Source organism: Primulina eburnea, chromosome 1, assembly GCF_022965805.1.
Source record: "Primulina eburnea isolate SZY01 chromosome 1, ASM2296580v1, whole genome shotgun sequence".
NCBI lineage: Eukaryota > Viridiplantae > Streptophyta > Magnoliopsida > Lamiales > Gesneriaceae > Primulina > Primulina eburnea.
In genome coordinates this window covers 6,792,638-6,820,563 of record NC_133101.1, presented here as the reverse complement: position 1 = coordinate 6,820,563, position 27,926 = coordinate 6,792,638, and the positions used below count along the sequence as shown (strand labels likewise).

Below are 27,926 nucleotides of genomic sequence, written 5' to 3'. Positions count from 1 at the left end.
CGTCTGGATCTGGTGGTTTCAGTGTTTACACCGATGCCTCCTTGCAGGGACTAGGGTGTGTTCTGATGCAGAATGAGCATGTGATTGCTTATGCATCGAGACAGTTGAAGCCTCATGAGGAAAACTATCCTGTTCATGATCTGGAATTAGCAGCGATCGTTTTTGCTTTGAAAATCTGGCGCCATTATCTGTATGGTGAGCGATTTGAGATTTTCACCGATCATAAGAGTTTGAAGTATCTGTTCACTCAGGCTGAGTTGAACATGCGTCAGCGTCGTTGGATGGATCTACTCAAAGATTACGATTGTGAGATCAAGTATCATCCAGGATCTGCGAATCTCACGGCCGATGCTCTTAGTCGCAAGGTGAGGTTATCTGCTCTTCAGACTTGTGCTGTATCTGGGATTATTCAGGATTTCTGTTCGATGGGATTCAATTGTAAGCATCGGAAGGGAACAGAGAGTATCCGTATAGCTACTATTTTGTCCGAGCCAGTTTTGTATTCTCGGATTAGAGATGCTCAGATGTCTGATTCTAAGGTTCAGAAATTAGCTCGGTTGGCTGATAGAGCTAATACTTCTGGATTCCACTATCAGTCCGAGGGTCTTTTGTGCTTATCTGGTCGTGTTGTTGTACCGGAAGATGACACTTTGAGGGAGGAGATTTTGTCCCAGGCTCATCGTAGCAAGTTGAGTGTTCATCCGGCGAGCAACAAGATGTATAAGGATTTGAGGACTCGATTTTGGTGGAAGGGTATGAAACGTAATGTTTATCAGTATGTCTCCAAGTGCCTAGTCTGTCAGCAGGTGAAGGCTGAGTATCGACGACCCGGAGGTTTGTTACAGAATCTTCCTATTTCGGAGTGGAAGTGGGAGCATATCACGATGGACTTCGTGACTCACTTGCCTATGTCTGTGGGGAATAGAGATGCTATCTGGGTGGTAGTGGATCGACTTACTAAGTCTGCCCATTTTCTTCCGTATAACAGAGATTTCACTTTCGATCGGATGGCACGGTTGTACATTCAGGAGATTGTACGGTTTCATGGTGTGTCCGTGAGTATCGTTAGTGACAGAGATCCTCGATTTACATCTAGATTTTGGGGCAGCTTTCAGCAAGCTTTGGGCACTACCTTGAGTTTGAGTACTGCATATCACCCAGAGACTGACGGTCAGTCAGAGAGGACTATTCGTACTCTTGAGGATATGTTGAGATCTTGTGTGATGGATTTCGGGCCAGCTTGGCAGGATCATCTGCCACTGATAGAGTTTGCATACAACAACAGTTTTCATAGGAGTATTGGTATGTCTCCGTTTGAAGCATTGTATGGTCGACGTTGTCGTACTCCTCTGTTCTGGGAGGAAGTCGGAGAACGACAGGTCGAGGGTCCAGAATTGATTCAGCAGGCCATGGACAAAGTTCTTGTGATCAAACAGCGGATTAAGACTGCTCAGGATCGACAAGCGAGTTATGCGAACACCAAGCGCAGACCTCTTCATTTTGATGCAGGCGAGAAAGTGTTTCTCAAGGTATCACCTTTTCGGAGGATTCTGAGATTTGGACTCAAGGGTAAGCTATCTCCGAGATTCATTGGTCCTTTTGAGATCTTAGAATGTGTGGGAGATTTGGCCTACAGATTAGCTTTGCCACCGTATCTGTCTAGTGTTCACAATGTGTTTCATGTGTCCTTGTTGAGACGATACGTAGCGGATGAGTCTCATGTTTTGCATCCGACAGAAGTTCAGCTGAATCCGGATTTGTCTTTTGTGGAAAGACCGGTTTCGATCTTAGACCGGAAGGATAAGGTACTGCGGAATAAGACTATTCCTCTTGTCTTAGTGCAGTGGCAGCGCCGAGGTACTGAAGAAGCTACTTGGGAACTAGAGAGTCGCATGCGGTCAGAGCATCCAGAGTTGTTCTAGTTGTAGTATTTTCAGTTATGATTGTAATTTCAGTTGTGCTTTCAGTTGTAATTCATTCTTAAGTTGAATATATTGTTGTTCAGAATTGTCATTCTTCAGACTCGATTTCGCGGACGAAATCCTTTTTAGGGGGGGAGAATGTAGTATCCCGATGCCTAATTTGAGTTAATTATTGGATTAATTATATTTCGTTGGGATCGGAAGGACCGAACCGGGTTCGGATCGTCTGAAGAGGGTTCGGATCGTCCGATCAGGGTTCGGATCGTCCGAAGACAGGTGGCTGGACACGTGGAAGACATGCAAGGTTCGGATCGTCCGATCAGGGTTCGGATCGTCCGAAGACAGGTGTCTGGACACGTGGAAGACATGCAAGGTTCGGATCGTCCGATCAGAGTTCGGATCGTCCGAAGTGTGCCGGATCGGATCTTCCGAAGTGGATCGGATCTTCCGATCGTTGTCTATAAATAGAGGCGCGAGGTTTCACTTTTTACTCGTCAATTCCGAGTGTTCCAGAGCGTTTTAGTCGTTTCTGATGGGTTTCTAGTCTTTTCCCGAGGTTTAGGCACTAGCGGGGAGCTACTAGTCTTGTAGCGGAGCTGTGCTCTAGTTGGGAGCTAGCGGCATCAGTGGGCTGACTTCGGACGCAGGCTTGATTCTAGGGCTGATTGCTAGGATCTACTGATTTGAGGTACGAAAGTACTATCCGAGATAGCATGATTGAGTATGCTTTACTATGTGTTGCATGTTTATATGTTGCATTATTATCTGTCATATGATGCATGGTTTATTATGCGGCATTTGCATAATCATGTTGAGCCTGATTATCTTTGAGATAGCCTGTTGAGAGGGTGCTCAGCCCTCGTTTGTTGTGGATGGTTGGACCCCGTTGACCGACGGTGGTCAGGTCACCGGTATATCCACATGTTTATTTTGGTATGGGAGCCACCTCCTGGTGCGACGGCGCAGAGTGCTACATACCTTGACGTCATTTACCTGAGCAGTATTTCGTTATACTCAGATCCTGGTATCCAGTACATTTTGCATACATGCATGTCATAGTCTTGTATACTCATGCTTTCGGTGCTGAGCGTTTTATGCTCACGTCCTCGGTTTATCTCTGTTTTGGACACCCTATTCGATGGGGCAGGTCTCAGGTTGGACGGTCCAGGAGGGAGTGGGCAGGGAGCTGGCAGAGGTTGACTTGTAGTTGTCGGTATTTGTTCTTGAATTTAGTTCGATCTGGTTGTTTAAGTATTTTTGTACTTACAGATTCGATTGGGTTGTATTACTGTTTTTCCGCTGTTTACCTGATTCAGTTTAAATGTTAAATTTTGCATGCTTAAGTTCTGATTAGTAGGTGATTCTGGAACGGGTCACTACAGATTCTCTCTGAATGATGTGAATGGGCTCCTCCGCCGTGCGCTCCCCTGCTCTCGTTGTCCTGCTGCCGAGTCGCGAGGAATTGCGCCATGACTTCGGTTGCAGCCCGAGATGCTGCATCCTCCATCAATGCCTTCAGAACCTCGGACGTGATCAGGAGCTCCTCATGTAGCGGGCGAGTTGGAGGAGGGCGTCCATGCCCCTCTTGGGCATCATGAGTCGTATGCGAGCATGTTTGCATTCTCAGTGATCAGGTGGCAGGGTTCCCACAAACGGCGCCAAACTGATGCTGCACGAAATTCGGGTGATCAATCAATCCGGTGAACACGCTATTATGAGAGAATATCCGCTACTTTCGCGTCCACCCTAGTAAATACCGGGGTCGCAACCTATGTCACGAAGTGAGGTTAGAGGTGTCGGTAGATACCCGGTGAAAAATCCTCCAGCACTCGAGTTAGCAAACACCTCAAGATACGTACTCACAAAAGCTAGAGACTTTTGGAGCATAAAATGATATAATGTGAATGTTTTTCTAAAATGGAGAGATAGTTCCTATTTATTGACTTCCATGATGGGTCACAGACTTGAATATTATGGGCTCTCTATTGAGCCTATTTTCCTTAATTAATTCGTACCAATCTTTATAACTTTAATCAATTTTTAATTATGCCAAACTAATGTTCACAAAAATAAATAATTTTCTAGACTTACACCCATCATTGAGAATCTCTTTCGTATCTCACAAACAAGAAATACCAAAACGATTTAAATTTATAATTTTGATAAATTCGGCGTTCGAAGTTAGAATTTATGGGTGTCCCAAGACGTTTGTGCAAACATATCAGAAAAATTTATTGTTTTCCATAAAGAGTAAGTCTCTTGTGAGACGTGTCAATCCTACCGATATTCATAATAAAAAGTAATACTCTTAACATAAAAAGTAATACTTTTTCATGGATGACTCAAATAAGATATTCGACCCACAAAATTGATCTGTGAGACTGTCTCACAAGAGTTTTTGTATTCCAATAAAATGTTTATACGAACATCTTGATATGTTCATAGATGTCAAACAATAGATGCACGCAATTAGATAACTCTTTTAAAGTTAATAATGACAAAAAATAGTCAATCTATAAATTATCATCACTTCATTAATGTCCTAATTATAAATTGCAGTATGCGGTTTGATAGGGAAATAAATCTTGTATTAAGATTTTTGAACTTATTGTTTTAAAATATTGTTTAGAATTAAAGAAATTATTATATATTTACAAAAAAAATCATACAATGATATATTTGAAAGAAATCAATATATTCATAAATTCAAATATGCATTATAAGAACATAACTTATTCTCGTATAATTATTTAAATATGGTTTGAAAATTTGGTTGAGTGAATTTTTTTATTCCGTATTCTATTTCGATAGAATTATCGACTTTTCGTTTATTGGGATCAAGTCAATAAAAGCACCGGAGAAGTTCAATTTGGCAAAAATATGTCTTTCTATTGCGAAAACAGCTTTTGTTCATTTAATTTTGTCACTTGCGATTTTGATGTTTTATGTTATTAAATTTTATTTCTAATTATGCAAGTTTTTAATCTTTGAAAATTTTAATCATTCTTTAATGGGAGTGTTGATGTCATTATACACATTAATTTCACATCAACAATGTATTGGTTCTATGTCAGGGTCAAGTGGAAAAATTACTAAAATTATCGTTTTTTAACTAAGCTTGTGAGAACACGTTTTAATCCCATATATGTTGAATTCAAGTAAAGTTGGTAGTTAATCCCATATTAGAAATTAATCACGTTTTAACTGTGTGTTTTGATCTTAATGGCTTTTTGAAAGTAAATTATATGTATCGATAAAGATTTAATTTTTATTTATTATGAGAACAAAAAGAGAGAGAGAGAGTCAAACAAAGAGTATGAAAAGAGAGAACGACTCTCTCTATATTTATTTCCTACGCACCGGCAATTTCCCCCTTCACCCTTGTGAGACCAGAAACCCTCGCACAGCCCGACCCGGAAATGTAAAACCCGACAGCCGACTTCTCTTCTTCCTTCTCCAAACAGCCACAGCTCAAACAGCAGCAATGGATTCCTCCACCACTACACATCGCCGCACTCCCCCCCGCCCGCCGCAACCAATCACTAGATCTGAACCAAACAACCCGTACCCTACCACCTTCGTCCAAGCCGACACCACCTCCTTCAAGAAAGTCGTCCAAATTCTCACCGGCTCATCTGAAACCCTATTTGGAGTTTCTTTCGCCGCAGTGAGCAAACCCTTCACCATCAATTCCGATGCTGCGTAAGAAGAGACCTCAATGGAAACAGTTGGTTGACGCAGATGGTTTTAGTAAACCATAGAAAGAGGTTATTCACCGAGCTACTATCTTCAAATGAACGATCTTCAATTTATTTTCTTCGTATGTGTTGTGTTTTTGCTTTGAAGTTGTTAATTTTATTCCTTTTCTTCCATATAGTGTAGAGACTATACGTTAGTCGAAAATGTCTGGCGCTGAGAAGATAGGAGAAAATCTTTTATCTTTATTTCATTTTCCTTTACAAATTTGCCATAAAGCTCGTTGTAAAATCACTCCATTCCAAAAATTTTCTTGGCCAACCTCATTTTTGTCAACATGGAGTGTTCGTGTTATTTCACGGGCTGTGAGCTTTTGATTTGTCAGAGAACATCGTGTTGCTCTGTTTTGTTTTTTTGCTTCTGACTAATTGAATTGAATACAGCCTGACTGCTTTTTTGGATACATTTTGAGTAGTTTCAGACTGAAGGAGGAGAATTTATTGTAAGACTCAGTATTAACCCTCTATGTAACTCTCGCAGATTCAGGTTGGTGGTCTCTTGAATTCAGCCATCAACCCTTGGATGTACCATTGTTGCAAGAGGTGCTCCAAGAAGAGACCAAGGAGAGACTTTCTTCTTCCAGAAATGGTTTACAAAGTTCTTTTACATCTGCCAGCTTTAGTTTTACGTGATGTTATGAAGCATGTTTGCCGAGAGTGGAGCCTCATGATCCGTTCTCGAAATTTCATGCTTGACCACCTTTTGAATTCACCATGTGGACTTATAATCCAGGGTTATCATTTGTCTCGCGGTGCTTTGTTTGTGGAAATGCGAGGTGTTTGTCTCGAGATATCCAGGTTTGAATTTGTGTATTGTTTATTATGGACTAGCTGTAATGGTTTAGTTTTGATCAATTATTTCAGAGACGGACACTATCTTTACATTGCTAATCCCATGACAAAGCAGCAGCTCCTTCTCCCTCGGTTTTTCTTTGGAATAAAACACCATGAACGTTGTGGTTTAGCATTTGTGGAAGCCTCCATGAAGTATAAAGTGGTGCAGGTGTACAGAGGTTTCGAATATGTAAAATGTGTTGTGCTAACTATTGGGGTTGATAAAGTTTGGAGGCATATTGACATCGAACACCTCTCTATCACAACTAAGAAAGCTGTGATGTCTTTCCCATGGGTTTGTGGAGGCTTTATGTACTTGGTTCGCGAGACTGTTCTCTTGATGATGAATGTTGAGACAGAAATAGTTAGCCAGTTTCCTCTTTCTCCATGGGGAAAGATACCAAAGGTTTTTACCAATGGGCAGTAATCTATCCATTATTGCTATTGCCAATGGTATTTTGTGGGATGTTTGGGAAATGAATCTGGAAATTGGAGAATAGGGCAAGGTTCTTAGCTTTGATTTGGAACCTCATAGCACGATACTAAAGAACTTGTTTGGTTAAAAAAAGGGTCTGATAACACCCATCGGTTGATTAATAGATAGGGAAAACTTATAATGTGAAGACAGGAGAAGCTCAGCCTATTGAGTTGGACACGAATGATTATTCTCATACATTTCTAGCTCATGTTATTGGGAAACACGACATAGTGTACCATTCATAATAGGGGAACACGACATAGTGCACCATAATAAGGGAACACGGTATAACCCTATTTCAACATTATTCATCTTGCCTGCATCCATGTACATCTCTGTATCTACGTCCCAATAAAAAAAGAAAGAAAAAATTTATTGGGAAAGAGGTTTCCTTGACAATAGATAGCTTTATATCATCACCACTTTATTGTCAAAAACGAATAAGAAAATGTAGGATCTGCTCAAAGTTTAGTTATTTCGTTTATATTCTTACATTTGTTACGGTGTTTTTAAGTTTATTTGATTTCTCATTTCTGTGTTACAAGCATATCTAGATCATTAGATTATATATTGAACTATTTTCACATTAGTTTGAACCAGATATAAAAATAATAAGGTTATAAGATCAATTTTTTCCCTCAATTCTTTGGTTTCATTCGTTTTTGTTTGGGCATACTTATTTCTTTTGTGTGTCTTTGTTTTTATTATGATGTTATATACAATTATATTTGTTTATATTATATTAATGTAGTAGTTACAAGAAATAGTTTTATTTGACATATATTATTCTAATAATAATGCGTTACCTTTTATTTGTATATTTCTACAAATTATATTTTATATTTTTACAAATTATGTTTGTTAATGAGAAATGATTTCTTAGAAATAATTTCTTTCCAAAGTTATTTTTTTCTTTAAATAATATTGATTGTTTTGATTGATATTTTAAATTTATTATTTTAATGATTCGTTATATTGAATATGTTTTCTATCGCTAGTTTTATTAATAAATGGAAGATTGCTTAAAGTTGACAAGTTCGATGCAAAATTTTTTTTTATCAGCTATCAACTTGAAAAGATTTAAAATGATATCAATAAGATGAAAAAAGCATGACCATGCTAAGAAAGAAACTGTTTGGTGATACCAAAGAGTTTGTTGTTCTAGCAAATCTTTTTGCTTTGCTGAAAGTACTTCTGTCGGAGTTGTCGAACCAAAGGTTTCCATTGGCGTTGACACAATTTGATGAGAATACAAGCTTGGAAATGAAGGAATCCTTTGGCAAAAATGTTTTAAAGCATAATGTCGCATTCGAGTTTCTGGTTTACTAGATAGTTTTTTTCATGTAGTTGAGGGATTCGAGTTGTCAACTCATGAAGGATTTTGTGATATTTCGTTGGCGCCGGGTGTAGCGAGGTAATGTTATATTTATTTTTTGTGATGCTACAAAATTTATTATATAATTTTAATTCAATCGTAATGATTATTTTTTAGATTTGGGGAAATACAGAAATTCAAACAACGGGAGCAGAAATTGATTGCTGACTTTGATCGCCTTCTGTTAGAAAATGACAAACTGATATGTCCTTGAGAATTATTTAATTTATAAAATAAAATTCCTATACATATTTGTATACATAAGTTTTTATCATAAATTAAGAATCAGAAAATTGAAGCTCTGCAAAGACGTTGATGAATAGAACTTTGGAATTTTATCTTGCAATATATTTTTCATCTCCAGTTTCATTTTCTCGTACTTCTCTGATTAATATAGTTCAATGTTGCTTTTTCTTTTTGAAATGAAATTTGAAGAGAATATTGGTTTACAGTTTTCTTATTGATTTACATACATGATATCTACACTTTCAGTAACATACTACTTTCGTTTATCGTTATGTTTTTACGATACTTTCGTTTATCGTTATGTTTTTACGATACTATTATTGCTCTGTTCTGTGCTAATTGTACATTGTATTCATACTTCGGGTTTAAACATCTCTTCAATTTATACTTACAACTATAAATAAATTCTATGTATAAAAAATTGAGAATTTATTTTGAGCACATTATTAATTCTTAATTTTTTATACATAGAATTTTGAGCACATTATTAAGTCTCAATTTTTTATACATAGAATTTATTTATATTTGTATGTATAAATTGAAGAGATGTTTAAACTCGAAGTATGAATACAATGTACAATTAGCACAGAGCAGAGCAATGATAGTATCACAAAAACATAATGCTAAACGAAATTAGTATGTTACTGAAAGTGTAGATATCATTTATGTAAATCAATAAGAAAACTGTAAACCAATATCTTTGCAGAGCTTCCATTTTCTGATTCTGAATTTATGATTATACGAATATGTACAGAAATTTTATTTTTTAAATTAAATAATTCTCAAGGACATATCAGTTTGTCATTTTCTAACAGAAGGCGATCAAAGTCAGCAATCAATTTATGCTCCCGTTGTTTGAATTTCTGTATTTCCTCAAATCTAAAAAATAATCTTAACGATTGAATTAAAATGATATAATAAATTTTGTAGTATCACAAAAAATAAATATAACATTACCTCGCTACACCCGACGCCAACGAAATATAACAAAATCTTTTATGAGTTGACAACTCGAATCCTTCAACTACATGAAAAAAAACTATCTAGTAAACCAGAAACTCGGATGCGACATTATGCTTTAGAACATTTTTGCCAAAGGATTCCTTCATTTTCTTGCTTGTATTCTCATCAAATTGTGTCAACGCCAATGAAAACTTTTGGTTAGGCAACTCCAACAGAAGTACTTTCAGCAAAACAAATTTTTTTGCTAGAACAGTAAACTCCTTCGTATCATCAAACCGTTTCTTTCTTAGCATGGCCATGCTTTTTTCCTCTCACTGATATCATTTTCAATCTTTTCAAGTTGATCGCTGATAAAAAAAATTGCATCAAACTTGCCAACTTTAAGCAATCTTTCCATTTATTAATAAAACTAGCGATCGAATGCATATTCAATATAACGAATCATTAGAATAATAAAATTTAAAATATCAATCAAAACAGTCAATATGATTTCAAGAAAAAATAACTTTGGAAAGAAATCATTTCTAAAGAAATCATTAACAAACATAATTTGTAGAAATATAAAAATATAATTTGTAGAAATATAAAAATAAAAGGTATCACATTATTATTAGAATAATATGTGTTAAATAAATTTATTTATTGTCAACTACTACATTAATATCATATAAACAAATATAACTGTATACAACATCATAATAAAAACAAAGACACACACACAAAAGAAATAAGTATGCCCAAACAAAACGAATGAAACAAAATAATTGAGGAAAAAAAATTAATCTTATAACTTTATTATTTTTAAATCTGGTTCAAACTCATGTGAAAATAGTTCAATATCTAATATAATGATCTAGATATCTGTAATACAGAAATGAGAAATCAATTAAACTTAAAAACACCATAATAAATGTTAGAATCGAAACGAAATAACTGAACTTTGAGCAGATCCTACATTTTCTTATTCCTTTTTGACAATAAAGTGGTGATGATATAAAGCTATCTATTGTCGAAAAACCTCTTTCCCAATAAATTTTTTCTTTTTTTTATTGGGATGTAGATGCAGAGATGTACATGGATGCAGGCAAGATGAATAATGTTGAAATAGGGGTATGCCGTGTTCCCCTATTATGAATGGTGTTGCTGAACTTTGAACAGGCGAAAAGCCTAGTCTTAAGCATCTGCATGTTTGGAGATGTTCAGCTAAGACAAGATCTTACAAGCCTAATGAAAAGAAATTGGACTCAAGGACGACCATGTTCTATTTTATTGGATACTCTAAAAGATTCAAGGAGTAAAAGTTTATGATCCCACAAAAAAGTTGATTTTTTAGTCGGAAAATGTCCTGTTATTTGAGGATGTTGAGTTTGCGGGGAGAGATATGGTCTGGAGATAAATATTCCCATATGTGCCTTAGACATTGATCAGGATCACATTTATCATTTCGACAAAGACACAATACATGAAGATAATATTAGAGATCATTCCATTCCAGATGAACATATTCAAGCACCTCCCGAACCTATCCTATGTCATTAAGGAAATCCACTAGAGAGTAGAGAAATGCAATATGATTACATTGTATTTTCTTCAAAAATATGATGCAGACATTGGAATGATGGAGGATAATCTTTGAACTTTCATCAAGCTGTGGAAAGTTCTAACTTTCAAAAGTAAAATAATGTCATGAATGAATAGATAAAGTCTATGAAGGACAATGACATATGTGATCTTGTCTTGTTGCCCAAAAGTACGAAGCCCATTGGTTGCAAATGGATATTTGAAATCAAAATGATTCGAAAGACAATGTGGAAAGATATAAAACTCGTGTCGTCGCTAATGGCTTTACGCAGAAAGAAATCATTGATTATAAAGAGACTTATTCTTTGGTGTCCTCGAAATACTTTTTAAGGATTAAACAAGAAATATCAGAAAATAATGATAGACATTATCTATATATAGTTTATTGTGCACTGACGCCCGTAACCACGTTCTCTATTATCTTCCCCGTTGAAAAAACGGTTAAGAAGAGAAATTAAATGGTTCTCTCAAGGAAAAATCACGTAGATCTGGAAGATCAAGACACATTCTAAAGAATTTAAGATTATGGATTCAGGTATGCTTCCGATTAAGTTTTCAGTCAAATTCTTAATGATTTAACATAATAGATTATATGGTCTATTTGGATTTTTCACAACACAAACTCCAACAATGAGACGAAGATGATGAAGCCGACAATAAGTAAAGAGTGGATCCATACGCAAAATGTATATGTTCCTTGCTTTCACCTATATAAATTTAAAACACCAGGAAAGGTACAAAAGAATGATAATTTTTTTAAAGGCATATGATAGGAGATGTTGTCCACACCAACAATGGTTGCCCAAGTTTGTTCTCTTCTTCGAGTCTTCGTAAGACCAGACCCTCGACTGAAAATGGCTCTCTCGATGCTGATAAGTGAACAAATTCCACCTTAATAAACCGGCCACTTACCTGAGAATCCAATTGGCTGTGGAAACCTATACTCTAGCTATCAACACACGCAAAACTCCTTTCTATATCTGTTCAACCGAGTATGAAGACATTGTTCAAGATGGGGACGTTAAGGTACGCATTCTGAATCTACATATAATCCATTAAATGGAAATATAAAGATGGCTTGTGTCTATTTTTATCTAGGAAATGAATATGTACAACCTGAAAATCATTTCTATGATGGCACAAGCATCAATAATCAAAACACAAAGTCAGCATGCACTATACAATATATTTTTAACATAAAAAATAATATTTTGTTATTGTAATCGTCAAAAAGTAATACATAAAATAATAATTTTCATGGGTATAATTAGGTCATAAATTGAATACAAGACCATGTCGTTGAAGAAGTTTTTTGTGTAAAATAAAAAACAATCCCTCCTCCCGTGTCGTGAATCGTGATAAAATGTTAACGCTAATGGACTGGGCCCTCAGCCCACGGGCTCCCATTCTTTTCAATGACCAATTCTGGGCGTGACAGAAAATAGATTTAATGATAATTAGGCCTTGGGTATAATATTTTCAGCCCACGAGTCGTCGGGGGTTTCTTTTGATTCCGCGTTTGCAGTGGTGTCTCAACGCCGATTTTTACATCACTCCCTAATGCTTACTTTTTTCCTGCTCATCTTTGCATTTTTTAGCCGATTTGCTTTTGGTAGATTCTTCTTAAAATCTACGAGTTCCTTTCTCGAGTTTTCTTTAGAGCCATGATTCGTGACATCTTTCCACTTTCTTCTACTACGCATATCCTTTACTCAAATTTGTGAAATTGTAGATTAATTATAAATCGATTATCCAGAGAGATGTGGTCTTTAGTTTGAATAATGGATCAATTTTGTTTGTGCTGCTCAACCTAGGCGATCGAATAATGTAAGAGCAGATATTTTTCAATTTGTTGGGCTTTTTGTGTTTTATTATCGACCCGAAAATACTTGTCTTGACAGAATTGTTTTTGTGATTTTTGAGCATTGTGGAGAAATCGTAATGAACAGTTTTATATTGATTTTTTGTGTTGTTTTTAAATGTGCTCGGTTTTCAATTTTATTATGTAGTTGCATTTCACGGTGTGTGTTGATCTGTAGCTGGTATCCCATAAAGGCTGAAACCTTATTTGGAGTTTCTTTCGCCGCAGAGAGCAAACCCTTCACCATCAATTCCGATGCTGCCTAATAAGAAACCTCAATGGAAACAGTTGGTTGACGCAGATGGTTTTAGTAAACCAAAGACAGAGGTAATTCACCGAGTTACTATCTTCAAATGACATGGAACAATCATGAATTTATTTTCTTCGTATGTGTTGTGTTTTAGCTCTGAAGTCGTTAATTTTATTCATTTTCTTCCATATAGTATAGAGACCATACGTTAGTCGCAGATGTCTTCCGCTGAGAAGATAGGAGAAAATCTTTGATCTTTATTTCATTTTCCTTTGCAAATTTGCCATATAATTCATGGTAAAATCACTCCATTACAAAAATTTTCTTTGCCGGCCTCATTTTTGTCAACATGCAGTGTTATAACACGGGCTGTTGAGCTTTTGGTTTGTCAAAGAACATCATCGTGTTGCTCTGTTATCTTTTCTCGTCTGACTAATTGAATTGAATACAGCCTGACTGCTTTTTTGGATAAATTTTGAGTAGTTTCAGGCCGAAGGAGGAGAATTTAGTGTTAGACTCAGTATTATCCCTCTATGTAACTTGTGCAGATTCAGGTTGGTGGTCTCTTGAATTCAGCCATCAACCCTTGGATGTACCATAGTCGCAAGAGGTGCTCCAAGAAAAGACCAAGGGGAGACTTTCTTCCTCCAGAAATGGTTTACAAAGTTCTTTTACATATGCCAGCTTTAGTTTTACGTGATGTGATGAAGCATGTTTGCCGAGAGTGGAGCCTCATGATCCGTTCTCGAAATTTCATGCATGACCACCTTTTGAATTCACCACGTGGACTTATAATCCATGGTTTTCATTTGTCTCGCGGTGCGATGTTTGTGGAAATGCGAGGTGGTTTTCTCGAGATATCCAAGTTTGAATGTGTGTTTGATTGTTTATTATGGACTAGCTGTAATGGTTTAGTTTTGATCAATTATTTCAGAGACAGACACTATCTTTACATTGCTAATCCCATGTCAAAGCAGCAGCTCCTTCTCCATCGGTTTTTCTTTGGAAAAAACACCATGAACGTTGTGGTTTAGCATTTGTGGAAGCCTCGATGAAGTATAAAGTGGTGCAGGTGTACAGAGGTTTCGAATATGTAAAATGTGTTGTGCTAACTATTGGGGTTGATAAAGTTTGGAGGCATATTGATATCAAACACCTCTCTATCACAACTAAGAAAGCTTTGATGTCATTCCCATCGGTTTGTGGAGGCTTTATGTACTGTGTTCGCGAGACTGTTCTCTTGATGATGAATGTTGAGACAGAATTAGTTAGCCAGTTTCCTCTTCCTCCATTGGGGGGAAGATACCAAAAGTTTTTACCAATGGGCAGTAATCTATCCATTTATTGCTACTGCCAATGGCATTTTGTGGGATGTTCGGGAAATGAATCCGGAAATTGAAGAATGGGGCAAGGTTCTTAGCTTTGTTTTGGAACCTCATAGCACGATATTAAAGAACTTGTTTGGTAAAAAAAAAGGGTCTGATAACACCCATCGGTTGGTTAATAGACCTTTGAGGTATTGGTTTTCTGCGGTGAACCGCCTCAGAGATACTGTGGTGCTTATAATCTGAAGACAGGAGAAGCTCAGCCTATTAAGTTGGACACAAATGATTATTCTCATACATTTCTAGCTTATGTAATTGGAAACACGGCATAGTGTACCATTCATAATAGGGGAACACGGCATAGTGTACCATAATAGGGGAACACGGCATACACCTATTTCAATATTATTCATCTTGTATGCATCCATGTCATCTCTGCATCTATGTCCCAATAAAAAAGAAAGAAAAAACTTATTGGGAAAGAGGTTTCCTTGACAATAGATAGCTATACATCATCACCACTTTATTGTAAAAAAGGAATAAGAAAATGTAGGATCTACTCAAAGTTTAGTTATTTCGTTTCTATTCTAACATTTGTTACGGTGTTTTTAAGTTTAATTGATTTCTCATTTCTGTGTTATAGGCATATTTAGATCATTAGATTAGATATTGAACTATTTTCACATGAGTTTGAACCAGATTTAAAAATAATAAGGTTATAAGTAGGGGTGGGCACGGGTCGGGTTTTTCGGGTTTCGGGTAGTTCGGGTCGGGTACCCGATTTTTTCGGGTAGTATTTTCATTACCCGAACCCGACCCGATTCTGGTCACTACCCGATTTTTCGGGTACCCGAAAAAGTCGGGTTCGGGTAGGGGTCGGGTTCGGGTTTTTTTTTTGTGAAGAAATAACATTTTATCTTTTTGTGTCTACAAATTAATATATGATGAGAAAATAAGCTTGTGAAAATAATATTGTCTCGTGAATGTCTACAAAAGTTAAACACAAATATTTATCTCAAAATATAGAATGAGTATTATGATTAACAAATCTTTAAATCGAGCATAAACAAATATTTATCTCAAAACATAGAATGAGTATTATAATTAACAAGTCTAATCTTGAAAATTCAACTTAGATCTTCACCAAAATATTCCAGAATTCAACTTGCAAAATATCTTCTGGAATATTTCATCACCTACATAAAAAGATGTAAATTTATTAACAAAAAAATGAACATCATAAAACAAAAAATAAAGTGTCCCAATAATTCATGTTTTTCATCAATGCAGGAAACAAACCTGAGAAAAATAAATGCAAGAAAATAATGAAGAATAATCAAATAACCTGAGAAAATTAAAATGCAATAAAGTGTACCTATAATTCAAGAATAATCAAACATCAATAATAGATGTATCAACACCCAATTTTGTCAACTCTGCAAAATAAACAAAGAAAATAAAATGTTAGTACTTCGAAATGTTGAGATATATCTAAAGTAAATAAAATAAAATTAAAATACCTTTGTCAATCATTTCGACATCACACAAATCTTCCTCTATATTAATTGGTTTCGTATCACATCGAAACCAGTCTTGAGCACAAATGAGAGATTGAACTATCTTGGGCGATAAAGAACTCCTAAATGCATCAAGTACACGCCCTCCGGTGCTAAATGCAGCTTCTGAAGCAACTGTGGAAATTGGAACTGCCAATATATCTCGAGCCATCTGAGAAAGAATGGGAAACCTAGGACTATTATCTTTCCACCATTGCAATATATTAAAGTTCTTTCTTTCCTCCTCAACATCTTCAGTCAAATATTTCTCCAACTCAGACTTTAATACTTCACCTTTTCCTCCACTCTTATACATCTTGAACTCTTGCTTCAACGACAATCTAATAGCCATTTCAGACTCATCGTCCGCCTCACACAAGCGTTTCTTAGACATATCTTGCGAGCCAAGGGTGGAATTATTTGATGAAGAGCATAAACTTTTAGAAATGTTTGGAAGGTTATTGGAATGCCTCAGTTTATAATCATCAAACAACTCGTAAAGGCCAAGTCTCACTTGTTCTTTCATGGTCTCATTTTTCCCAACACTGCCATACATTCTATCGAAAGAAAATTCAACAAACTCCAACTTATGTCGCGGATCAAGGATCACAACATAATATAAAATCATATTCATTTTCTCAGTTGATCCCCAATACTTATCATACTTTTCTTTCATTTTTTTTGCCATCAAACTTAGTTCAAAGTCAGCACTTTCCAACCATTGCTTAAGAAGCATGTCAACCTTACTAATCTCATGAAACATAATGTTCGATGTAACATACAAAGAACCAGAAATACGCAAAGTGAGTTTATAGAAATGTTTCAAAAATTTCAGCAAAAGCTTGGATCTTTCCCAATCATGCTCATTTGGAACCCCATCATATGGCTTTTTTGAAAGATCAATTCGGTAAGCAAGATCGACTTCATCATACGCATCAAATGCTCTTTTAAGACATATTGCCGACTCTAACATTAAGTATGTTGAGTTCCATCTGGTGGGCACATCAAGAGTCAACAACTTATTTGTTTCTATTTTTTCAAGTTGAACACACTCTTGAAATCTTTTGTACCTGGCTGGAGAACTCCGTATGTACCTAACAGCTCCCCTAACACGCGAAATAGCTACATGCTCATCATTTCCTTTCAAACCATCCTGCACGACGAGATTAATAATATGTGCAATACACCTTACATGAACATATTTCCCACCCAAAATATTGTTTCCCCAATTGTCAAATTTCTTCCGCAAATAAACAATTGCCCCATCATTCGAAGATGCATTATCCACAGTGATAGAAAATATTGTACCTATACTCCAATCAAGTAAACATCTCTCAATACTTTTTCCTATTTCTTCACCTTTATGACCAGATATTGGGCAAAAGTTCAAAATCCTTTTGTGTAACTTCCAATTTGCATCAACATAATGAGCAGTAAGACACATGTAGTTAACTTTCTGAATAGATGTCCATGTATCTGTGGTAATGCACATCCTTTGACAGTTATCCTTTATGAACTGCTGTAATTTCGCCTTTTCACTCAAATAGGACTTGTAAATTTCTCTTGTTATTGTCCTTCGTGATGGAATATCAAACATTGGACATGCAACCGACAAAAAATGTCTAAAACCAGGGTTCTCAACCGTCTTGAATGGGAGTTCATCCACAATCAACATGTAACACAATGCATCTCTAACTTTTTGTTGCTCAAATCTCCAGTTAACAAGAGAGGCATCTATATCACTTTTATGAATTGATTGAAACGAGAGTCTTTTTTGATTTGTTTCAACCTCATGTGGTTTCTTCTTGCATGATTCATAATGATTTTTAAGAGGTTTAGTGCCATGAGCTTTTGGATCAGCTTTAATCTCTCTAGAACAATATTTGCATCTACCTTTTTGAACATTCTCATTTTCACAAAAAAACCTTTCAAAGTGTTCCCACCATTGTGACCTAGACACAACCGTCCGAGTACGTTTTTTGGAATCACATAATTTATCATCCTTCTCATCAACCTTATCATCAATGTCCATACTAACCTCTTTGTATAAGTCACTTTGTGGTTGTATGTTTGGCGAAGAAAGAGTTTCAGATATTCCTCCAAATTCCATCGCTACATCAAACAAGAAAATCAAATTGTAAGTGACAACAATGAGTAATGACAGCAACACAATGACATCAAAATAGAAAACATGCTACTGGACAAGAAACAAAAAACTGGCACTGTACAAGAAACAAGATAACATGCTACTGGAGAAGGAAAAATTCTACTGGACAAGACACACAATTAATATATGAATATACAATGCTTAAACTAACGGCCAAATATATTTTTACAACATAATTTTTTACAAAAAAAACATGGCACTATATTCAATTCATTTTTTACAACATAATTTTTTGTCAAATTTATGCACTCCAGTAATACAATTCATAACCATAATCACATTAATTTACACAAACTTAAACAAAATCAAGAAAAGTACAGCAGAAATCGAGCTTTAGATATGAAAGCTCTATCAATTCCACAGACAAGATTAGATATGAAAATAAAATAATTAGCTAGGTCACTGAATTCCACAAAACCCTTGTCCTAATATTGGATGACACCAAACAACCACCTTTTCACGCCAACGAGTCCAAAATGCGATTGTTTTCAATTTTCAGCATGAATGTATGATACAGGCAATTCAGCAAACACGTAGTGAACAAGATTTGAATGATACCAACAACTGTAAAATACCAACCAAAGCCAAGATTCGAGCTTGCCCTTTGGATTTTGGAATTCTGTAAAACACCAGCCGCTCACAGAGTCACAATCACGGACCACCGACCCTCGCTCTAAGTAGAAGTCTCGTGCGGTGCTTTGCTTTTGGATTTTGGAATTCTGAAACGTAGAAGAATTATAAGCTTGGCCTTTGGACTTGGGCCTTTCCAATTTATTAAGCTGGACCAATAATTATAACTTATAAGCCCTGAAGCCCATATGGTTTTTTTTAAAACATCGGGTACCCGATAGGGTAATTCGGGTAACAACTTCAAACCCGAACCCGATCCGACTAAAATATTGTCGGGTTCGGGTACTACCCGAACCCGACTATTAACCCTTTTTAAACCCGAAAATTACACCCGATCGGGTTCGGGTCGGGTGAAACCCGAAAAACCCGACCCGATTGCCCACCCCTACATATGGGAATATTTATCTCCAGACCATATCTCTCCCCGCAAACTCAACATCCTCAAATAACAGGACATTTTCCGACTAAAAAATCAACTTTTTTGTGGGATCATAAAACTTTTACTCCTTGAATCTTTTAGAGTATCCAATAAAATAGAACATGGTCGTCCTTGAGTCCAATTTCTTTTCATTAGGCTTGTAAGATCTTGTCTTAGCTGAACATCTCCAAACATGCAGATGCTTAAGACTAGGCTTTTCGCCTGTTCAAAGTTCAGCAACACCATTCATAATAGGGGAACACGGCATACCCCTATTTCAACATTATTCATCTTGCCTGCATCCATGTACATCTCTGCATCTACATCCCAATAAAAAAAGAAAAAATTTATTGGGAAAGAGGTTTTTCGACAATAGATAGCTTTATATCATCACCACTTTATTGTCAAAAAGGAATAAGAAAATGTAGGATCTGCTCAAAGTTCAGTTATTTCGTTTCGATTCTAACATTTATTATGGTGTTTTTAAGTTTAATTGATTTCTCATTTCTGTATTACAGGTATCTAGATCATTATATTAGATATTGAACTATTTTCACATGAGTTTGAACCAGATTTAAAAATAATAAAGTTATAAGATTAATTTTTTTTCCTCAATTATTTTGTTTCATTCGTTTTGTTTGGGCATACTTATTTCTTTTGTGTGTGTGTCTTTGTTTTTATTATGATGTTGTATACAGTTATATTTGTTTATATGATATTAATGTAGTAGTTGACAATAAATAAATTTATTTAACACATATTATTCTAATAATAATGTGATATCTTTTATTTTTATATTTCTACAAATTATATTTTTATATTTCTACAAATTATGTTTGTTAATGATTCTTTAGAAATGATTTCTTTCCAAAGTTATTTTTTCTTGAAATCATATTGACTGTTTTGATTGATATTTTAAATTTTATTATTCTAATGATTCGTTATATTGAATATACATTCGATCGCTAGTTTTATTAATAAATGGAAAGATTGCTTAAAGTTGGCAAGTTTGATGCAATTTTTTTTATCAGCTATCAACTTGAAAAGATTGAAAATTATATCAATGAGAGGAAAAAAACATGACATGCTAAGAAAAAAACTGTTTGGTGATACTAAAGAGTTTGTTGTTCTAGCAAAATTTTTTTGTTTTGCTGAAATTACTTCTGTTGGAGTTGCCGAACCAAAGGTTTCCATTGACGTTGACACAATTTGATGAAAGTACAAGTAGGGAAAATGAAGGAATCCTTTGGCAAAAATGTTCTAAAGCATAATGTCCTATCTGAGGTTTCTGGTTTACTAGATAGTTTTTTTCATGTAGTTAAAGGATTCGAGTTGTCAACTCATGAAGGATTTTGTCATATTTCGTTAGCTCCGGGTGTAGCGAGGTAATGTTATATTTATTTTTTGTGATGCTACAAAATTTATTATATCATTTTAATTCAATCATTATGATTATTTTTTAGATTTGGGGAAATACAGAAATTCAAACAACGAGAGCATAAATTGATTGCTGACTTTGATCATCTTCTTTTAGAAATTGACAAACTGGTATGCCCTTGAGAATTATTTAATTTAAAAAATAAAATTCCTGTACGTATTCGTATACATAAGTTTTTGTCATAAATTCAGAATCAGAAAATGGAAGCTTTTCAAAGACGCTGATGAATGGAATTTTGGGATTTTATCCTGCAACATATTTTTAATCTCCAGCTTCAGTCTTGCTTTTTCTTTTTGAAATGAAATTTCAAGGCAACACTGAACTATATTAATCAGAGAAGTACTAGAAAATGAAGCTGGAGATGAAAAATATGTCGCAAGATAAAATCCCAAGGTTCTATTCATCAGCGTTTTTGCAGAGCTTCCATTTTCTGATTCTGAATTTATGACAAAAACTTTTGTATACGAATATGTACAGGAATTTTATTTTTTAAATTAAATAATCTCAAGGGCATACCAGTTTGTCATTTTCTAACAGAAGGCTATCAAAGTCATCAATCAATTTCTGCTCTCGTTGTTTGAATTTCTGTATTTCCCCAAATTTAATAAATAATCATAATGATTGAATTAAAATGATATAATAAATTTTGTAGCATCACAAAAAATAAATATAACATTACCTCGCTACACTCAGCGCCAACGAAATATGACAAAATCCTTCATGAGTTGACAACTCGAATCCTTCAACTACATGAAAAAAACTATCTAGTAAACCAGAAACCTCGGATGCGATATTATGCTTTAGACATTTTTGCCAAAGGATTCCTTCATTTTTCTGCTTGCACGCTCATCAAATTGTGTCAACGCCAATGGAAACCTTTGGTTCGGCAACTCCAACAGAAGTACTTTCAGCAAAGCAAAAAATTTTGCTAGAACAACAAACTCTTTAGTATCACCAAACAGTTTCTTTCTTAGCACGATCATAATTTTTTTCCTCTCATTGATATCATTTTCAATCTTTTCAAGTTGATAGCTGATAAAAGAAAAAAATTGCATCAAACATGCCAACCTTTAAGCAATTTTTCTATTTATTAATAAAACTAGCGATCGAAAGCATATTCAATATAACGAATCATTAAAATATCAATCAATATTATTTCAAGAAAAAAATAATTTTGGAAGGAAATTATTTTTGAAGAAATCATTAACAAACATAATTTGTAGAAATATAAAAGGTAACACATTATTATTAAAATAATATGTGTCAAATAAATCTATTTCTTGTCAACTACTACATTAATATCATATAAACAAATATAACTGTATACAATATCATAACAAAGACATGCACATAAAAGAAATAAGAATGCCCAAACAAAACGAATGAAACCAAAGAATTGAGGGAAAAAATTTATCTTATAACCTTATTATTTTTAAATCTGGTTCAAACTAATGTGAAAATAGTTCAATATCTAATATAATGATCTAGATATGCTTGTAACACAGAAATGAGAAATCAATTAAACACCATAACAAATGTTAGAATAGAAAAGAAATAACTGAACTTTGAGCAGATCCTACATTTTCTTATTCTTTTTTGACAATAAAGTGGTGATGATATAAAGCTACCTATTGTCAAAGAAACTCTTTCCGAATAAATTTTTTCTTTATTTTTTCTTTGGGATGTAGATGCTGAGATGTACATGGATGCAGACAAGATGAATAATATTGAAATAGGGGTATGTCGTGTTCCCTTATTATGGTACACTATGCCGTGTTCCCCTATTATGGTACATTATGTCGTGTTTACCTATTATGAATGGTGTTGCTGAACTTTGGATAGGCGAAAAGGCTAGTCTTAAGCATCTGCATGTTTGGAGATGTTCAGCTGAGGCAAGATCTTACAAGCCTAATGAAAAGAAATTGGACTCAAGGACGGTCATTTTCTATTTTATTGGATACTCTGAAAGATTCAGGGAGTAAAAGTTTTATGATCCCACAAGAAAGTTGATTTTTTTTAGTCGGAAAATGTCCGGTTATTTGAGGATGTTGAGTTTGCGGGGAGAGATAAAGTAAGAGATATGGTCTGGAGATAAATATTCCCTTATGTGCCTTAGACATTGATCTGGATCACATTTATCGTTTCGACCAAGACACAATACATGAAGATGATATTAGAGATCGTCTCATTCTAGATGAACATACTCAAGCACCTCCTGAACCTATGTTATTAAGGAGATCCACTAGAGAACGGAGAAATGCAATGTCAGATGATTACATGGTATTTCTTCAAGAATATGATGTAGACATTGGAATGATGGAGGATGATCCTTGAACTTTCGTCAAGCCGTGGAAAGTTATAACTCTCAAAAGTAAAATGATGCCATGAATGAGGACAATGACGTATGTGATCTTGTCTTGTTGCCCAAAAGTACGAAGTTCATTGGTTGCAAATAGATATTTAAAACCAAAAAGATTCGAAAGACAATGTGGAAAGATATAAAGCTCGTCTTGTTGCTAATGGTTTTACGCAGAAAGAAGACATTGGTTATAAAGAGACTTTTTCTTTGGTTTCTTCGAAATATTCTTTAAGGATTAAAACAGAAATATCCAAAAATAATGATACACATTATCTATATATAGTTTATGATGCACTGACGCGCGTAACCACGTTCCCTATTATCTTCTCCATTGAAAATACGATTAAGAAGAGAAAACTAAAGGATTGTCTCAAGGAAGGATCACGTTGATCTGGAAGATCAAGACACATTCTAAAGAATTTAGGATCATGGATTCATGTATGCTTTTGCTTAAGTTTTCAGTCAAATTCTTAATGATTTAACATAATAGATTATGTGGTCTTTTTGGATTTTTCCCAACGCAAACTCCAAAATTAAGACGGAGATGACGAAGCTGACAATAAGTAAAGAGTGGATCCATGCGCAAAATGTATATGTTCTTTACTTTCACCTATAAATTTAAAACACCAGGAAAGACACAAAAGAATGATAAATTTTTTTAAAGGCATAGGAGATGATGTCCACACCAACAATGGTTGCCCAAGTTTGTTCTCTTCTTCGAGTCTTCGTAAGACCAGACCCTCGACTGAAAATGGCTCTCTCGATGCCGATAAGTGAACAAATTCCACCTTAATAAACCGGCCACTTACCTGGAAATCCAATTGGCTGTGGTTACCTGTACCCTAGCTATCAACATACACGAAACTCCTTTCTATATCTGTTCAACCGAGTATGAAGACATTGTTCAAGATGGGGACGTTAAGGTACGCATTCCGAATCTACATATAATCAATTAAATGGAAATACAAAGATGGCTTGTGTCTACATTTATCTAGGAAATGAACATGTACAACCTGAAAATTAATTCTATGATAGCCCAATCATTAATAATCAAAACACAAAATCAGTATACACCACACAATATATTTATAACATAAAAAATAATATTTTTTTTACTGTACTCGTCAAACCATAATCCATAAAATAATCATTTCCATGGGTCGAACTAGGTCATAAAATGGAATACAAGACTATGTCATTGAAGAAGTATTTTGTGTAAAATAAAAAAACAATCCCTCCTCTTCCCCATCACTCCCTAATGCCTACTTTTTTCCTGCTCATCTTTGCATTTTTTAGCCGATTTGCTTTTGGTAGATTCTTCTTAAAATCTACGAGTTCCTTTCTCGAGGTTTATTTAGAGCCTTGGTTCGTGACATCTTTCCACTTTCTTCTACTACGCATATCCTTGACTCAAATTTGTGAAATTCTAGATTAATTATAAATCGATTATCCAGAAAGATGTGGTCTTTAGTTTGGATAATGGATCAATTTTGTTTGTGCTGCTCAACCCAGGCGATCGAATAATGTAAGAGCATATATTTTCCAATTTGTTGGGCTTTTTGTGTTTTATTCTCGACCCGAAAATACTTGTATTGACAGAATTGTTTTTTGTGATTTTTGAGCATTGTGGAGAAATCGTAAAGAACAGTTTTATATTGATTTTTTGTATTGTTTTTAAATGTGCTCGATTTTCAATTTTATCATGTAGATGCATTTCACGGTGTGTGTTGATCTGTAGCTGGTATCCCATAAAGGCTGAAACCTTATTTGGAGTTTCTTTCGCCGCAGAGAGCAAACCCTTCACCATCAATTCCGATGCTGCCTAAGAAGAGACCTCAATGGAAACAGTTGGTTGAGCAGATGGTTTTAGTAAACCAAAGACAGAGGTAATTGACCGAGTTACTATCTTCAAATGACATGGAACAATCATGAATTTATTTTCTTCGTATGTGTTGTGTTTTAGCTCTGAAGTCGTTAATTTTATTCCTTTTCTTCCATATAGTGTAGAGACCATACGCGCAGATGTCTTCCGCTGAGAAGATAGGAGAAAATCTTTGATCTTTATTTTCATTTTCCTTTGCAAATTTGCCATATAATTCATTGTAAAATCACTCCATTCCAAAAATTTTCTTTGCCGACCTCATTTTTGTCAACATGGAGTGTTATAACACGGGCTGTTGAGCTTTTGGTTTGTCAGAGAACATCATCGTGTTGCTCTGTTATCTTTTTTCGTCTGACTAATTGAATTGAATACAGCCCGACTGCTTTTTTGGATAAATTTTGAGTAGTTTCAGGCCGAAGGAGGAGAATTTAGTGTTAGACTCAGTATTATCCCTCTATGTAACTTGTGCAGATTCAGGTTGGTGGTCTCTTGAATTCAGCCATCAACCCTTGGATGTACCATTGTTGTAAGAGGTGTTCCAAGAAGAGACCAAGGATAGACTTTCTTCCTCCAGAAATGGTTTACAAAGTTCTTTTACATCTGCCAGCTTTAGTTTTACGTGATGTGATGTAGCATGTTTGCCGAGAGTGGAGCCTCATGATCCGTTCTCGAAATTTCATTCATGACCACCTTTTGAATTCACCACGTGGACTTATAATCCGGGGTTGTCATTTCTCTTGCAGTGCGATGTTTATGGAAATGCGAGGTGGTTGTCTCGAGATATCCAAGTTTGACTGTGCATTTGATTATTTATTATGGACTAGCTGTAAAGGTTTAGTTTTGACCAATAATTTCAGAGACAGGCACCATCTTTGTGTTGTTAATCCCATGACAAAGCAGCAGCTCCTTCTCCCTCGGTTTTTCTGTGGAATAATAGGACATGAACGTTGTGGTTTAGCATTTGTTGAAGCCTCCATGAAGTATAAAGTGGTGCAGGTGTATGATTATTACAGAGGTTTCGAATAAAAAGCTTTGATGTCATTCCCATTGGTTTGTGGATGCTTTAGTACTGGGTTCGCGAAAGTGTTCTCTTGATGATGAATGTTGAGACAAATATTGAGCCAGTTTCCTATTCCTCCATTGGGGAAAAGACGAAGGTTTTTACCGATGGGCAGTAATCTATACATTATTGCTATTGCCAATGATTTTGTGGGATGTTTGGGAGATGAATCCGGAAATTGGAGAATAGGGGCAAGGTTCTTAGCTTTGATTTGGAACCTCAGAGCACGATACTAAAGAACTTGTTTTGTGAAAAAAAGGGTCTGATAACACCCATTGGTTGGTTAATAGATAGGGAGGTATTGGTTTTCTGCGGTGGCCCGCCTGAGAGATACTGTGTTGCTTATAATGTGAAGACAGGAGGAGTTCAGCCTATTAAGTTGGACACGAATGATTATTCCCATACATTGGAAGCTCATGTTAACAGTCTAGGTTGGTTGGAATGAGTATTTATAGCGCATAAACTGAAAAGGAGATGGGGGATGCCAATTTCTTCGTCTTCTGGCGCATGCTAGGGAAGGGAATGGTTGGATACACCTAACCTAAAATGTAGAGTATGAATCATGTTAATTTTATCAGGATAACTTGATCTGTCACTTGGCACTTGGCACAAAGCTTAGCCCAAGATTATAGAGCATATTTATTCCAGTCAGTCATATTATAATCAGAATTTGGTAATATAATATCATGAAAATGTTACGCCACAAGAGCTAAAAACACCAAATCTACGAAAACTAGTGCCAGTCATAATGTCAATGTCAAAAAACTACAAATTTCTAACAAAAAGCCAGCATAACATTTACGCTATTAGGGCACCCACATTGGGTGTTAAAGGGGTGTTATAACACCCCTTTAACACCCACTCTCCAATGTGAGTGGGCGTTATAACGCCCACTCAATGAGAGAGGGTGTGGGGCGTTCATATGTATGAATGCCGATGAACGCTCCATGTGTCAGCCTATTTTTTTTTTAAAAATTCCACATTTAGCGACGGTGTTTTAAAATCTGTCGCTACTAGCGACGGATTTATAGAAACCGTCGCCGATCTGCTGACACGCGGGTCCCACGTGTTTTGAATTATATTTGGACGACCAAAAAAATTGGCCATTTAGCGACGGGTTTTTTTAAACAGTCGCTAAATCGTCGCTTTTTACGACGGCGTTTAACTAACCGTCGCTAAACGTTGTTACATGTATAAAAACAAATTATTATTAATATAAAATAATAATAATTTAAATTTCTTAAAAAATTTGAAATTGAATTTATTTAATGTAAAATAAGAGTGGGATGAATGAGTGGACAGCAGGACCCACAAATAATGAGTGTGAATGTTAAAAACGAATGTGAGAGAATATATGTGTTAATGTAATGTGTATGTGGCATGTGGATCCCACGATTTTTGATGAGGTGGTGGGTGTTATAACACCCACCAATGCGGATGCTCTTAGAGAACCATAGAGCATTTGGTGTTATGGTCTCTCACTATCTCACAGAAGCCGAAATCCACATAATTTATCGGTGAAATCCGATAAATTTTGCGATGTTTTAATAAGAAGATTATATTTCAATTTTTTTTTTACCAAAATCATTTTTCTAAGTATCCTCAAATTTTAAGGGGGTGTATTAGTTATAAATTTTTAATGACTTTTATGGAGTTTAAAAGTCTAGAATTATTTAATTTTGATTTTTATATACTCGATAAAAATTTAGTGGTATTCAATATAAATTTTTGTAGAATTTTAAAAATTCACATGCTATTCAAATTTGACTTTTAAAAACTGTACAAAATTTTATAAGTATTCAAAATGTCAATAGACTTTTAATAAC

At 35.3% G+C, this 27,926-nt stretch overlaps 2 protein-coding genes and 1 long non-coding RNA gene across 9 annotated transcripts in view; 2 read left to right on the top strand and 1 right to left on the bottom strand.

Annotated features, from left to right (window-relative positions):
• LOC140825209 (uncharacterized) overlaps positions 1 to 26,490 on the top strand; it is a 40,513-nt gene extending 14,023 nt beyond the window's left edge. For 3 of the 7 annotated variants that reach the window (XR_012116592.1, XR_012116591.1, XR_012116589.1), the window contains 5 exons: positions 6,159 to 8,403; positions 8,482 to 8,760; positions 21,072 to 23,747; positions 23,823 to 25,044; positions 25,512 to 26,490. Coding sequence is in view for 1 of the 7 variants with exons in the window: in XM_073186848.1 (XP_073042949.1) it covers positions 6,159 to 6,266; positions 6,411 to 6,453; positions 6,542 to 6,938 (548 nt within the window). In the remaining 6 variants the exon portion in view is untranslated. Of the gene's footprint in view, positions 1 to 5,217; positions 5,690 to 6,158; positions 8,404 to 8,481; positions 8,761 to 21,071; positions 23,748 to 23,822; positions 25,045 to 25,511 lie in introns of those variants that run through there. The other 4 variants (XR_012116596.1, XR_012116593.1, XR_012116594.1 and 1 more) reach the window with 4 other exon arrangements.
• LOC140825234 (uncharacterized) lies at positions 7,123 to 21,604 on the bottom strand. Its single transcript, XR_012116598.1, has 2 exons — positions 21,479 to 21,604; positions 7,123 to 9,489 (listed from the first exon to the last, which is right to left on the bottom strand). It is a non-coding gene; the product is annotated as an uncharacterized lncRNA (long non-coding RNA).
• Positions 12,032 to 14,508, top strand: LOC140825229 (uncharacterized). Its single transcript, XM_073186881.1, has 3 exons — positions 12,032 to 12,180; positions 13,244 to 13,342; positions 13,814 to 14,508. The coding sequence occupies exons 2-3, from the start codon at positions 13,271 to 13,273 to the stop codon at positions 14,297 to 14,299; spliced, it is 558 nt and encodes a 185-aa protein (XP_073042982.1). The 5' UTR covers positions 12,032 to 12,180; positions 13,244 to 13,270; the 3' UTR covers positions 14,300 to 14,508.
• Positions 26,491 to 27,926: the final 1,436 nt, after the last annotated feature.

What these genes read in the sequence shown, in the direction of transcription:
- LOC140825229 (XM_073186881.1), top strand. Translation starts at nt 13,271, where the DNA reads ATGCTGCCTAATAAGAAACCTCAATGGAAACAGTTGGTTGACGCAGAT. An exon ending in TTAGTAAACCAAAGACAGAG is followed by an intron (nt 13,343 to 13,813) that starts GTAATTCACCGA and finishes TAACTTGTGCAG; the next exon opens with ATTCAGGTTGGTGGTCTCTT.